Source organism: Argentina silus (assembly GCF_951799395.1).
Source record: "Argentina silus genome assembly, chromosome: 1".
In the NCBI taxonomy this organism is placed as follows: domain Eukaryota; kingdom Metazoa; phylum Chordata; class Actinopteri; order Argentiniformes; family Argentinidae; genus Argentina; species Argentina silus.
In genome coordinates, this window is record NC_139655.1 from 32,795,531 (window position 1) to 32,810,546 (window position 15,016).

Here is a 15,016-nt window from a genome sequence, read left to right on the forward strand (position 1 = left end):
ATTTTTTATTTCAAAACAGAAAAATATTACAGAAGAATTTAACAGTACAAAAAAACACATATAGGAGGGGTGATGATTGGTGATAGTAGGTGGTCAGAGAATGGGGGGGTGGGGGGAGTGGTGGGGGGTCGTAGCTGTACCTCCTCCTGTCCCAAATCAACCCCTAGCTTCTACCCCTACACACCTCTAGATGGTCCCTGTTACGTCTCCACATTTGTGTGCGTCCAATTAGACCGTCGTCCGTCTCTGGTTAAAACTCCCGCGCACTCTTCAGAGGAAGAGGGGTGTGGTAGCATCGGTTAGCGGGTTTTCTGTCATTTGTTGCATCATAGTGTTGATATTCTACTGTCCTCGTAAAAGTGTCTGTCCTACCATTGTGTTCGCTGCCACACCTGTAGTTAGCCCCAGGGGAGGGTGAGTTAGGCAGGTAAGACGCCCATGGGCCCACCTCCATCACACAGGTTTGGTTTTGTTATATACATTCGGTTAGTTTCTCCAGGCGGGCGCCACCTCTTGTATTTTGGGTTTAACGTAGGCGGGCAAGACTAGATAGCAGACATTTTCGTATTTAGAACAGAGAGGATTGGAATATTAGCTTTTCATTTATTTGGCGCCGTTTGGCGTCCTCCCCTTAGTTCCCTCTCTATGTCCCCCCCGTGTTGACTGGTTGCTTGTTGTATGTAATATTGAATAAATCTGGCTTGTTGTTGCCATTTTACTCAGTCGTCCTAAGTTGTGTGTGTTGCACAACCACAGCACCAGCAGTCCTCAGCAGCATATACAGACACTGTATGTTACGTTCCCCCCCCTCTTATATCCCTAGACGTAGTATCTGGGGGGGTTCGTAACAGTCCCTGTCTCGGGGTGGAGGCTAGAGGTTGGTTCAGGATTGGGGGGTACCAGAGTAGTTTGAAGTGGGCTGGGAGGTCAGGGTTGAGCTCTGGGTCCCTGTCTGTCTGTTGTGTAGCTGTAGGCAGAGTTGCAGACAGGGTGAGGGTGAGGGGAGGGGAGGGCTCTTCTACCTAAGAGGAGGAGTCTCTGCTGAGGTGAAATAGTGAGACGGTGGAGAGATGGAGGACAGGTGGAGGAGGGAAGAGACTCTTTATGTCTCTGGACATTCACCTGCAACACAAACATGAAGAGATGAGAGTGAGGGGAGGAGTTGGACAACTGAAATTTAGAAGTGTGTGTGTGTGTGTGTGTGTGTGTGTGTGGTAGGCGTACCATTCTTGGGCAGGATAGCGATGTTGTCAGGAGGATGCTGGTATCCAGGGAGAACTGCATGAACTTCTGCTGCAGAGCAGCGCTCGCCTCAGGGGTACGACCTGCAACCACAACACGACCAGGTTAATACACAACGACCACAACCACAACATGACCAGGTTAATACACCACGACCACAACCACAACACGACCAGGTTAATACACCACAACCATGAACAGAACACAACCAGGTTAATACACCACGACCACGACCACAACACGACCAGGTTAATACACCACAACCACAACCACAACCACAACATGACCTGCAACCACAACACGACCAGGTTAATACACCATGACCACAACCACAACAAGACCAGTTTAATAAACCACAACCACAACACAACCAGGTTAATACAACATGACCACAACCACAGCACAACCAGGTTAATACGCCACGACCATGACCACAACACGACCAGATTAATACACCACGACCACAACCACAACACGACAAGGTTAATACACCACGACCACAACCACAACACAACCAGGTTAATACAAGATGACCACAACCAGGTTAATACACCACACCCACAACCACAACACGACCAGGTTAATACACCACAACCATGACCACAACCACAACACGACTACAACCACAACACCACCAGGTTAATACAAGATGACCACAAAACGACCAGGTTATTACACCATGACCACAACACGACCAGGTTATTACACCATGACCACAACACGACCAGGTTCATACACCACGACTACAACCACAACACGACCAGGTTAATACAAGATGACCACAACACGACCAGGTTATTACACCATGACCACAACACGACCAGGTTCATACACCAAGACCACAAAAACAACACGACCAGGTTAATACAACACAACCACAACCACAACACGACCAGGTTAATTCACCACAACCACAACCACAACACGACCATCTTAATACACCATGACCACAACATGACCAGGTTAATACAGTATGACCACAACACGACCATCTTAATACACCATGACCACAACATGACCAGGTTAATACACCATGACCACAACATGACCAGGTTAATACACCATGACCAGAACACGACCAGGTTAATACACCACAATTAACTCAAAACCCTCAAGAGGACCTGATTAATTTCCAAAACCAGGACTAAGCAGAGATAGACAGACTTACTGTAGAGTTTGTTGAGGACCTCAGACACTCCATCCTTGGTCTTGACAGTGTGAACAAGAGCAAAGTCATCATACTGGACATCAACTACTCTCATGTCATTTACATTGTTCCAGCCTGAGGGAGAGAGAGGGAGGAAGGGAGGGAGGGAGAGAGAGAGAAAGAGAGAGAGAGAGTGTGAAATTACAACATTAAAAAGAGCCTTGTCATAGACACAGAACAGATTGTAGGTGACATAAAGATTGAAGGAAACAAGCACGCTTGTTTTACCAATTGATGTTGATGTCATTTAAACTATTAATTCAGTGAAAATCATTTACAGTCAGCTGGTCTCTCCATTTACAGGAAAAGCAGAGCTCGAGCCATGTTATTTGCATGTCAGCAATCTTGTGCTGCTCCTCAGTGGTCAGAAGATGTAACTGCATTCAGTGAAAGTGTTGAGTAACATTGTGTATCAATAATAAATGAAATCATCTGTCACTCAAGCCCTGCAGTCTCTCCAGTACACATTGAGGCAATTTCCTGGTCTATCAAAGCCCCGCCCCTGCCCTGACTTACCTGTCAGAATACAGGAAGCAAAGTTCAGTGCGTTAACAGTGTCAACAGTCCTCTCTGACAGACACTGAGATTCACCTGCCTGCTCAGAGAGACACCAGACTAAACACACAACTCACACTGAGAGAAGAGAGACTGCTTTTACACAACTACAGAAGGGAATACTGTCCAAAATAGTGACTTTAACCTCCTGCTGACTGAATCAGAATACGTGTTCAAGAATCAACATTAAAAGTGAAAGTAAACCTCAGAAGCCATTCCAGAGGAGGGAAGGACAGTGACTGGGGGAGAAAATGGCTTCCAGATCGTCTCTCCCAGAGGAGGATCTCTCCTGTCCCGTGTGCTGTGACATCTTTAAAGATCCTGTTCTACTGTCATGTAGCCACAGCTTCTGTAAAGCCTGTCTGCAGGAATACTGGGAAAAGAAGGAATCTCGGGACTGTCCAGTTTGTAGGAGAAGATCCTCAATGGAAAGACCTCCCCTTAGCTTGGCTCTGAAGAACCTGTGTGAGGCCTTCTTACAGGAGAGAAGTCAGAGACCTTCAGCAGGGTCTGAGGTGCTCTGCAGTCTGCACAGTGAGAAACTCAAGATCTTCTGTCTGGAGGATAAACAGCCCATCTGTTTGGTGTGTCAGATCTCAAAAAAACATAAAAACCACAACTGTTGCCCTTTAGATGAAGCTGCACAAGACCACAAGGTACAAAAACATAATGACAACATTTAAATGAGATCCAATTTCAACTTAGTGAAATATGTTATTTTGTTTATTTTTTATTGAAAAGGCTGTTCGCTCTAATGATTACAGCATTCTGACCTTTGACACTTGTCGACAAGTGTACATGTCTGACAGAGAACTTTGCTGAAATAACTTTCTGTCATGCAGATACACTTGAGGTGCTTTTCATCCCTTAACCACAGTAGTAGAGCTACAACGCATTTACTGAAAATGTGTTTTGTTTCATTCCAGGAGGAACTCCAGACTGCCCTGAAGCCCTTACAGGAGAAGCTGAAGGTCTTTAACAACGTTAAGCAAACCTGTGATAAGACAGCAGAGCACATCAAGGTAAGGATGTTGAGTCATAAGATAATACCACACTGCTGTGTAGATCTCACTCTGTAGATGAGTAGATTGACATTTACATTTATAATATTGAGTTATGTCATGGAAGATGAGTTTTGTGTATTTTTGTGAAAAATGTATCTCCCTATGGAATGAGTAATCAAACATTATTACCATAATGTTGTAACAAGCCTTTTGGAGAGTTTGGTCAAATAATCATTGACATATACAAGTAAAATATAACACCCATTGCAACTTAATGTAACTCTCTCTTAAAAAGTATAAACTATATCAATCAGTTAATGTGACAGTCAGATATTATAGTGAAACGTTCTCAACAGCAATCTGCACTATTGTCATAAACAATCTGTTTTACCAAAGTAGAAAATAACAGGTAGATGTAGAGCCAGATTCAAGATGAGATCATCTGAGATTTTGACATAATACCATTTTGAGAAAGATGCAGTCATAAGATAAATATCCAATGATTTCCAAAATAATGTAGTAAATTCCCTGTGGCTGGTACAGTATTTTATATATTACCCCCATGTCTCCAGAGTCAGGCCCAGCTCACAGAGAGGCAGATTAAGGAGGAGTTTAAGAAGCTTCACCAGTTTCTACAAGAGGAAGAGGAGGCCAGGATAGCTGCACTGAGGGAGGAAGAGGAGCAGAAGAGTCGGATGATGAAGGAGAAGATTGAGGGGCTGAACAGAGAGATATCATCACTTTCAGACACAATCAGAGCCACAGAGGAGGAGCTGAGAGCTGAAGACATCTCATTCCTGCAGGTCAGGACTGCTTTCATAAGTTATCATGATTTGACGGTCATTACTGATTAACTGATGAATATTGATTGATTGTTTAATTCAATCTGGTCTTGACTCTTTTGTCCCTCTTCAGAACTACAAGGTCACAATGACAAGGTAAGTGATGTCCCTCCTGTCTCTCTCTTCTCTGTGGTTCTGAACTCAACCCCACAGCAACACTGACTCCTGAATGTCCTTCCAGAACCCTGTACACACTGCCGGATCCACAGCTGGTCTCAGGAGCGCTGATAGACGTGGCCAAACACCTGGGTAACCTGCAGTTCAGAGTCTGGGAGAAGATGCAGGGGATTGTGACATACAGTAAGTATCAATTGAATATACAGACTTATAATAATAATTCATTAAATATGTCATACTAACAACGAAAGTAGGGCAATACCCTGTCTGATACAACTACAGTATACTGAAAATGACATCATCGTTGGTTCATCATGGTCTCCACTTGGGGGTGGACGAGGGTGTAAACAATGAACACAGTATCAACAGAAAATGGATCTCTCTCTTTCAGCTCCTGTGATTCTGGACCCCAACACTGCCCATCAATGTCTCATCCTGTCTGAGGATCTGACCAGTGTGAGAGATAGTGATGATAGACAGCAGCTTCCTGACAACCCAGAGAGGTTTGATAACTATAGAGAAGTCCTGGGCTCTGAAGGCTTTACCTCAGGGACACACAGCTGGGATATTGTGGTTGGAGACAATACAGACTGGGAGCTGGGTGTGTTAACAGAGTCTGTCCAGAGGAAGGGAGACACAGCGGATGGTTACTGGGTATTATATTTCAACAGTGGTGAATACGTAGCATCATCCTCATCAGGGCCAGACACTCCTCTCACAGTGAGACAGAATCCCCAGAGGATCAGAGTGCAGCTGGACTGGGACAGAGGAAAGCTGTCATTCTCTGACCCTGATAATAACACACACCTACACACGTTTACACACACTTTCACTGAGAGAGTTTTTCCATTCCTTTACAATTCCTGTGATCTCCACCCTCTGAAAATCTTACCAGTGAAGGCCTCTGTAACAGTGGAACAGCACAGTTAGACCTGATACCATCTCTGTTTTTAACAGTGAAACAGTACAGTTAAAGCTGATACCTTCCACTGTTACATACAGAGGGTGTGTGTGTGTGTGTGTGTGTGTGTGTGTGTGTGTGTGTGTGTGTGTGTGTGTGTGTGTGTGTGTGTGTGTGTGTGTGTTTTTACTCACACTGGCTGCGGAAGGTGCAGCGGCCAGGGATGTCAGTCTTCCTGATATCACCCATGTCTGTAATAGTGGAACTTTTTTAGTGGAAATTTTTTTCACGAAAGAACAACATGAATACTTTTGTTTATGCACAAATCATATAAAGAGAATCAAATAATCTACTGTGTTGTCATTTGATTTGATGTTTATTCAAAATCATATTCATGAAGCTAGCGTTAGTTCAGACAGGGCACTTTAAGTCGAACGGCGCAGCTGTCTGTCTGACAGCTGGTTCACACGTATGCTAAAACATCCATCACATGTTCAAGGGACAAGGCTTAAAAGCAGCCATATTTTACACTCCATCATAGTGAACCAGTGTGATCATACTGGCTATGAAGGTTTTGTGTGGTCGTCCCTCCCACCTCCCCCAGGCTCCACCTACTCAGTCTCTCTGTAGCCGACCTACGGGGGGGTTTGAAGTCATGGGCTCCCTGCCATACTGTTATTTGTATTTTATGGTTGTTTAAACTGCAGGCAGGGAGCTATACAGAGCAGATCCATCTCATTACGACAAGCTTAAATGTATTACCGTTCTCATTAAATAAATTGTTAAACCAACGTGAGTGTCCTGACTGAAATTATATCCAGCACCATGCCAGTGTCTACATATCTGAAAACTGTGTCTACCTTCTGTAGTCAAAAAGATAAGAGAAAAGGTCCTAAGGAAATTACCCCCAATGATATACCTTTTGTCTTTTATCTTTGACTACAGAATGTAAAACACGCAGTTTTCACATATTTGTACATTTACATTTGTAAAGTGTCCCTTCAAAGCTGTTGCCATATTCTTAATGGGGGCGCGTTCTGACAACATTTATTTTTTATTCATATTTATTATTAATTATTTTTCATTCCCTTTGCTCTCTCAACTTTGCATCTGTAGCATGCAAAAACATATGATTTGGAAAGGAACATCTCTTGCTGGCTCTCACAGTAATTGTCAATAATCATTCAATACTATCATTCTCCCATCCTCCAGTAGAGGGCAGAATATACCAAACATTCACTGACATGACTGACTAGCCTACACATATTAAGACATGGAGTTTATACACATTTTTTGTTTCAACACAGAAAAATATTACAGAAGAAATCACCAGTACAAAAAAACACATATAGGAGGGGTGATGATTGGTGATAGTAGGTGGTCAGAGAATGGGGGGGTGGGGGGAGTGGTGGGGGGGTCGTAGCTGTACCTCCTCCTGTCCCAAATCAACCCCTAGCTTCTACCCCTACACACCTCTAGATGGTCCCTGTTACGTCTCCACATTTGTGTGCGTCCAATTAGACCGTCGTCCGTCTCTGTTTAAAACTCCCGCGCACTCTTCAGAGGAAGAGGGATGTGGTAGCATCGGTTAGCGGGTTTTCTGTCATTTGTTGCATCATAGTGTTCATATTCTACTGTCCTCGTAAAAGTGTCTGTCCTACCATTGTGTTCGCTGCCACACCTGTAGTTAGCCCCAGGGGAGGGTGAGTTAGGCAGGTAAGACGCCCATGGGCCCACCTCCATCACACAGGTTTGGTTTTGTTATATACATTCCGTTAGTTTCTCCAGGCGGGCGCCACCTCTTGTATTTTGGGTTTAAGGTAGGCGGGCAAGACTAGATAGCAGACATTTTCGTATTTAGAACAGAGAGGATTGGAATATTAGCTTTTCATTTATTTGGCGCAGTTTGGCGTCCTCCCCTTAGTTCCCTCTCTATGTCCCCCCGTGTTGACTGGTTGCTTGTTGTATGTAATATTGAATAAATCTGGCTTGTTGTTGCCATTTTACTCAGTCGTCCTAAGTTGTGTGTGTTGCACAACCACAGCACCAGCAGTCCTCAGCAGCACATACAGACACTGTATGTTACGTTCCCCCCCCCCCTCTTATATCCCTAGACGTAGTATCTGGGGGGGTTCGTAACAGTCCCTGTCTCGGGGTGGAGGCTAGAGGTTGGTTCAGGATTGGGGGGTACCAGAGTAGTTTGAAGTGGGCTGGGAGGTCAGGGTTGAGCTCTGGGTCCCTGTCTGTCTGTTGTGTAGCTGTAGGCAGAGTTGCAGACAGGGTGAGGGTGAGGGGAGGGGAGGGCTCTTCTACCTAAGAGGAGGAGTCTCTGCTGAGGTGAAATAGTGAGACGGTGGAGAGATGGAGGACAGGTGGAGGAGGGAAGAGACTCTTTATGCCTCTGGACATTCACCTGCAACACAAACATGAAGAGATGAGAGTGAGGGGAGGAGTTGGACAACTGAAATATAGAAGTGTGTGTGTGTGTGTGTGTGTGTGTGTGTGTGTGTGTGTGTGTGTGTGTGTGTGTGTGTGTGTGTGTGGTAGGCGTACCATTCTTGGGCAGGAGAGCGATGTTGTCAGGAGGATGCTGGTATCCAGGGAGAACTGCATGAACTTCTACTGCAGAGCAGCGCTCGCCTCAGGGGTACGACCTGCAACCACAACACGACCAGGTTAATACACCATGACCACAACCACAACAAGACCAGGTTAATAAACCACAACCACAACACAACCAGGTTAATACACCATGACCACAACCACAACCAGGTTAATACACCATGACCACAACAACAACACGACCAGGTTAATACACCATGATCACAACCACAACACAACCAGGTTAATACAAGATGACCACAACCACAACACAACCAGGTTTAATACACCACGACCACAACACGACCAGGTTAATACACCACGACCACAACCACAACACAACCAGGTTAATACACCATGATCACAACCACAACACGACCAGGTTAATACAAGATGACCACAACCACAACACAACCAGGTTTAATACACCACGACCACAACCACAACACAACCAGGTTAATACACCATGACCATAACACCACCAGGTTAATACACCACGACCATGACCACAACCACAACACGACCAGGTTAATACACCACGACTACAACCACAACACGACCAGGTTAATACAAGATGACCACAACACGACCAAGTTATTACACCATGACCACAACACGACCAGGTTCATACACCAAGACCACAACCACAACACGACCAGGTTAATACACCACAACCACAACCACAACACGACCATCTTAATACACCATGACCACAACATGACCAGGTTAATACACCATGACCACAACATGACCAGGTTAATACACCATGACCAGAACACGACCAGGTTAATACACCACAATTAACTCAAAACCCTCAAGAGGACCTGATTAATTTCCAAAACCAGGACTAAGCAGAGATAGACAGACTTACTGTAGAGTTTGTTGAGGACCTCAGACACTCCATCCTTGGTCTTGACAGTGTGAACGAGAGCAAAGTCATCATACTGGACATCAACCACTCTATTATCATTTTCATTGTTCCAGCCTGAGGGAGAGAGAGGGAGGAAGGGAGGGAGAGAGAGAGAGAGTGTGAAGTTACAACATTAAAAAGAGCCTTGTCATAGACACAGAACAGATTGTAGGTGACATGAAGATTGAAGAAAAAAAGCACGCTTGTTTTACCAATTGATGTTGATGTCATTTAAACTATTAATTCAGTGAAAATCATTTACAGTCAGCTGGTCTCTCCATTTACAGGAAAAGCAGAGCTCTAGCCATGTTATTTGCATGTCAGCAATCTTGTGCTGCTCCTCAGTGGTCAGAAGATGTAACTGCATTCAGTGAAAGTGTTGAGTAACATTGTGTAGCAATAATAAATGAAATCATCTGTCACTCAAGCCCCGCAGTCTCTCCAGTACACATTGATGCAGTTTCCTGGTCTATCAAAGCCCCGCCCCTGCCCTGACTTACCAGTCAGAATACAGGAAGCAAAGTTCAGTGCGTTAACAGTGTCAACAGTCCTCTCTGACAGACACTGAGATTCAACTGCCTGCTCAGAGAGACACCAGACTAAACACACAACTCACACTGAGAGAAGAGAGGCTGCTTTTACACAACTACAGGAGGGAACACTGTCCAAAATAGTGACTTTAACCTGCTGCTGACTGAACCAGAATACGTGTTCAAGAATCAACATTGAAAGTGAAAGTAAACCTCAGAAGCCATTCCAGAGGAGGGAGGGAGGGTGACTGGGTGAGAAAATGGCTTCCAGATCGTCTCTCCCAGAGGAGGATCTCTCCTGTCCCGTGTGCTGTGACATCTTTAAAGATCCTGTCATACTGTCATGTAGCCACAGCTTCTGTAAAGTCTGTCTGCAGAAATACTGGGAAAAGAAGGAATCTCGGGACTGTCCAGTTTGTAGGAGAAGATCTGCAATTGCAAGACCTCCCTGTAACCTGGCTCTGAAGAACCTGTGTGAGGCCTTCTTTCAGGAGAGAAGTCAGAGACCTTCAGCAGGGTCTGAGGTGCTCTGCAGTCTGCACAGTGAGAAACTCAAGATCTTCTGTCGGGAGGATAAACAGCCCATCTGTTTTGTGTGTCAGATCTCAAAAAAACATAAAAACCACAACTGCTGCCCTATAGATGAAGCTGCACAAGACCACAAGGTACAAAAACATAATGACAACATTTAAATGAGATCCAATTTCAACTAAGTGAAATGTGTTATTTAAAAAAAAAAATCTGACCTTTGACACTTGTAGACAAGTGTACATGTGAGAACTTTGCTGAAATACCTTTCTGTCATGCAGATACACTTGCGGTGCTTTTCATCCCTTAACCACAGTAGTAGAGCTACAACGCATTTACTGAAAATGTGTTTTGTTTCATTCCAGGAGGAACTCCAGGCTGCCCTGAAGCCCTTACAGGAAAAGCTGGAGGTCTTCAACAAAGTTAAACAAACCTGTGATAAGACAGCAGAGCACATCAAGGTAAGGATGTTGAGTCATAAGATAATACCACACTGCTGTGTAGATCTCACTCTGTAGATGAGTAGATTTACATTTACATTTATAATATTGAGTTATGTCATGAGTTAACACATTATAAAGCCATCATGTTCTCATAACTAGGACATGACACGTGTCTTACCAAAGCATGACAGTTAATCTCAATCCATAACATTTATATTCAGTGGTATTACTATACACACACAATTTTGTGTAAAGTTTGGTTAAAGTTTGGATGTATAATGGTTGAGTGCTATAAAAAAAAGATGAGTTTTGTGTATTTTTGTGAAAAATGTATCTCCCTATGGAATGAGTAATCAAACGTTATTACCATAATGTTGTAACAAGCCTTTTGGAGAGTTTGGGCAAATAATCATTGACATATACAAGTAAAATACAACACCACAACACCCATTGCAACTTAATGTGACTCTCTCTTAAAAAGTATAAACTATATCAGTCAGTTAAAGTGACATTATAGTGAAACGTTCTCAACAGCAATCTGCACTATTGTCATAAACAATCTGTTTTACCAAAGTAGAAAATAAGAGGTAGATGTAGAGCCAGATTCAAGATGAGATCATCTGAGATTTTGACATAATAACATTTTGAGAAAGATGCAGTCATAAGATAAATATCCAATGATTTCCAAAATAATAATGTAAATTCCCTGTGGCTGGTACAGTATTTTATATATAACCCCCATGTCTCCAGAGTCAGGCCCAGCTCACAGCGAGGCAAATTAAGCACAAGTTTAAGAAGCTTCACCAGTTTCTACAAGAGGAAGAGGAGGCCAGGATAGCTGCACTGAGGGAGGAAGAGGACCACAAGCGTCGGACGATGAAGGAGAAGATTGAGGGGCTGAACAGAGAGATATCATCACTTTCAGACATAATCAGAGCCACAGAGGAGGAGCTGAGAGCTGAAGACATCTCATTCCTGCAGGTCAGGACTGCTTTCATAAGTTATCATGATTTGATGGTTATTACTGATTGACTGATGAATATTGATTAATTGTTTAATTCAATCTGGTCTTGACTCTTTTGTCCCTCTTCAGAACTACAAGGTCACAATGAAAAGGTAAGTGTTCTCCCTCCTGTCTCTCTCTTCTCTGTGGTTCTGAACTCAACCCCACAGAAGCACTGACTCCTGAATGTCCTTCCAGAACCCAGTACACACTGCCGGATCCACAGCTGGTCTCAGGAGCGCTGATAGACGTGGCCAAACACCTGGGCAACCTGCAGTTCAGAGTCTGGGAGAAGATGCAGGGGATTGTGACATATAGTGAGTATCAAATGAATATACAGACTTAGAATAATAATTCCTTAAATATTTCATACTAACAACGAAAGTAGGGCAATACCCTGTCTGATACAACTACAGTATACTGAAAATGACATCATCGTTGGTTCTTGGGGGTGGACGAGGGTGTAAACAACAAACACAGTATCAACAGAAAATGTATCTCTCTCTTCAGCTCCTGTGATTCTGGACCCCAACACTGTCGATCCACATCTCATCCTGTCTGAGGGTCTGACCAGTGTGAGAGATAGTGATGATAGACAGCAGCTTCCTGACAACCCAGAGAGGTTTGATAACTTTAGAGAAGTCCTGGGCTCTGAAGGCTTTAACTCAGGGACACACAGCTGGGATGTTGAGGTTGGAGACAATACAGACTGGGGGCTGGGTGTGATACTAGAGTCTGTCCAGAGGAAGGGAGGCATAGAGGGTAAGTGGGGATTATATTACAGCTTTCCTAAATACAGAGCATCATCCTCATCAGGGCCATACACTCCTCTCACAGTGAGACAGAATCCCCAGAGGATCAGAGTGCAGCTGGACTGGAACAGAGGAAAGCTGTCATTCTCTGACCCTGATAATAACACACACCTACACACGTTTACACACACTTTCACTGAAAGAGTTTTTCCATACATTTACATTGGCTGTACTTGCCTCCCTCTGAAGATCTTACCAGTGAAGGCCTCTGTAACAGTGGAACAGCACAGTTAGAGCTGATACCACCTCTGTCTGTAACAGTGGAGTGTGTGTGTGTGTGTTTACTCACGCTGGCTGTGGAAGGTGCAGCGGCCAGGGATGTCAGTCTTCCTGAAATCACCCATGTCTGTAATAGTAGAACATTTTTAGTGGAATATTTTATTAAGTATAATTTTTTATGAAAGAACGGCATGAATACTCGTGTTTATGCACAAATCATATAAAAAGAATAAAATCATCTACTGTGTTGTCATTTGATTTGATGTTTATTCAAAATCATCACATTCATGAAGCTAGCGTTAGTTCAGACAGGGCGCAGCTGTCTGTCAGGTGACAGGACAGCTGGTTCACTATGCAAAAACATCCATCACATGTTCAAGGGACAAGGCTTAAAAGCAGACATGTTTTACACTCCATCATAGTGAACCAGTGTGATCGTTTCAACTTTAACTTACTAGATTGTCTTTTCCCTTTAGCTTCCTCAACTTTACATGTTACATGATACTTTTTTTTGTATTGTTGTGTTATGATTATCTGTAGCCTATGCAGACATGATTTGAACAGGAACATTTGTTGGAGATATTGAGCGTGTATCTGAGATATTGTGTGCAATGAAAAAGTTATTGAAATGTACTGTGTTCTGTTCTGTTTCATAGTGTTAGAAATTATTTTGTATAAAAACAGTTTATTATTGCTATAATAAAAATACATTACTGCAGTGTGCTAAATTTACTAATGTGATGGCCTGTTGATAAATGAGAGATGAATCAAGCATTAGTCCCATGGTACATTGGATTAATACATGGAGAGGTTAAGCCAGGTCATCAAGAAAGATGTTGCAACACACTCTTACACAAAGAACTATAGTGGAATAATACCAGGCTAGGGAGGACATACCAGAGTAGGTGTCTTATCTCTTACAGAGTGCTGACTCCGCAGATGGGACGAATCGTGTGACCAGCCCGTGAACAACAAGGGATGCCAAGTCTAAACCATGGTTCCTCCCCAACCAAATAGCCAATCACAATCATTTTGTTTACTGTAAATGCTTTGTTTGACTGTTTGAATGGATCCATTTTTGGAGGGTTGGTTACAGATTAACAGCTTGCTGACTGTGATTTTCTTCACCAAAAGTGGTCCTTGTACAAGTTTGGAATTCTGACATATAAATAAATAGCTAAAAGTAAGAAGTAGTTTGTCTTCTCCTTCAAATAAAGAACACGTTTTCACAGTGGATGATATCGACAGTATACTAAGCGTAACACAGAAAAATGACAAAACCAAAACAAAGAGAGCAGTCCAGCAAATCCGTCCCTTCTGGTGAGGCTAGTGGTAATGACGGTGAACTCAGCATGGCATCGATAGCGGACCTGTTTGACTCGAGGTTTGATGACACCGAAGAGCCATCTCTGCTGACTTCAAAGCGTCCATTTCGACCCTCGAAGCAAAGCTAGACCGTATCCAATCTACAGTCTCGGACCATGCTCAGTCGATTGCTTCGCTGGAGTGCAATGCTAACACACAAGATGGACGTTTGCTAGCTCTGGAGGCAACGTGCTCTAGGCTAACCGAGAACAACGCTAGGCTACAATCCAAGCTCACCGACTTGGAATCACGCAGTCGACGGAACAACATCAGGATCGTTGGCCTACCCGAGTCCATTGAAGGGCCACATCCTTCTGCATTTTTTCCGGATCTCCTGGTGGAGGTTTTTGGCATTGGTGTCCTCGATTCACCCCCCCGAGTGTGACAGGGCTCATCGCTCACTGACGGAGAAACCTGCCGCTGGCATGAGGCCTATAGGCACGTCATCATTCGGCTCCACAGGTACCAGCAAAAGGAGAAAATAATCCGTGAGGCCCGCTCCAAGAGAGTCAAACTGCAGTACCGAGGCACTCCCATCCCCATATAGGAAGACCACGCGCCGGAGGTGGTCGAGCAACGGCTCGGTAGCTGAGGCCAAATGTTTTCTAGCATCCATCAGTCCTGATGCTAACTAGCATGGTTATGTTGCTGGATCCATCGGTCTGCTGTGTGGGCTGGGATTAGCCACTTTAGCCTATTGTTGCTACATTAGCCTCGTAGCATGAGGGCCAACTGGC

General features: G+C 43.9%; 1 protein-coding gene and 1 pseudogene across 2 annotated transcripts; one reads left to right on the forward strand and one right to left on the reverse strand.

Moving 5' to 3' along the window:
* Positions 1–875: 875 nt before the first annotated feature.
* On the reverse strand, positions 876–2,723 carry LOC310805040 (lipocalin-like; annotated as a pseudogene). Its single transcript, XR_014555082.1, has 4 exons — positions 2,678–2,723; positions 2,411–2,524; positions 1,225–1,325; positions 876–1,122 (listed from the first exon to the last, which is right to left on the reverse strand). The product of XR_014555082.1 is annotated as a lipocalin-like (transcript).
* Positions 2,724–3,011: 288 nt separating this feature from the next.
* Positions 3,012–14,095, forward strand: LOC310816797 (uncharacterized protein). The gene is made up of 12 exons (XM_083687101.1): positions 3,012–3,660; positions 3,931–4,026; positions 4,581–4,811; positions 4,924–4,946; positions 5,032–5,150; positions 5,359–5,894; positions 10,167–10,574; positions 10,803–10,898; positions 11,631–11,861; positions 11,974–11,996; positions 12,082–12,200; positions 12,394–14,095. Exons 1-12 carry the CDS (start codon positions 3,256–3,258, stop codon positions 12,927–12,929), a joined length of 2,823 nt encoding a protein of 940 aa, XP_083543227.1. The 5' UTR covers positions 3,012–3,255; the 3' UTR covers positions 12,930–14,095.
* The last annotated feature ends 921 nt before the right edge of the window (positions 14,096–15,016 follow it).

Bases quoted from the DNA above. Each gene is read 5' to 3' on its own strand.
- LOC310816797 (XM_083687101.1), top strand. From the start codon at position 3,256: ATGGCTTCCAGATCGTCTCTCCCAGAGGAGGATCTCTCCTGTCCCGTG. The intron at 3,661-3,930 runs GTACAAAAACAT...GTTTCATTCCAG, and splicing joins AAGCTGCACAAGACCACAAG to GAGGAACTCCAGACTGCCCT. The intron at 11,862-11,973 runs GTCAGGACTGCT...GTCCCTCTTCAG, and splicing joins AAGACATCTCATTCCTGCAG to AACTACAAGGTCACAATGAA.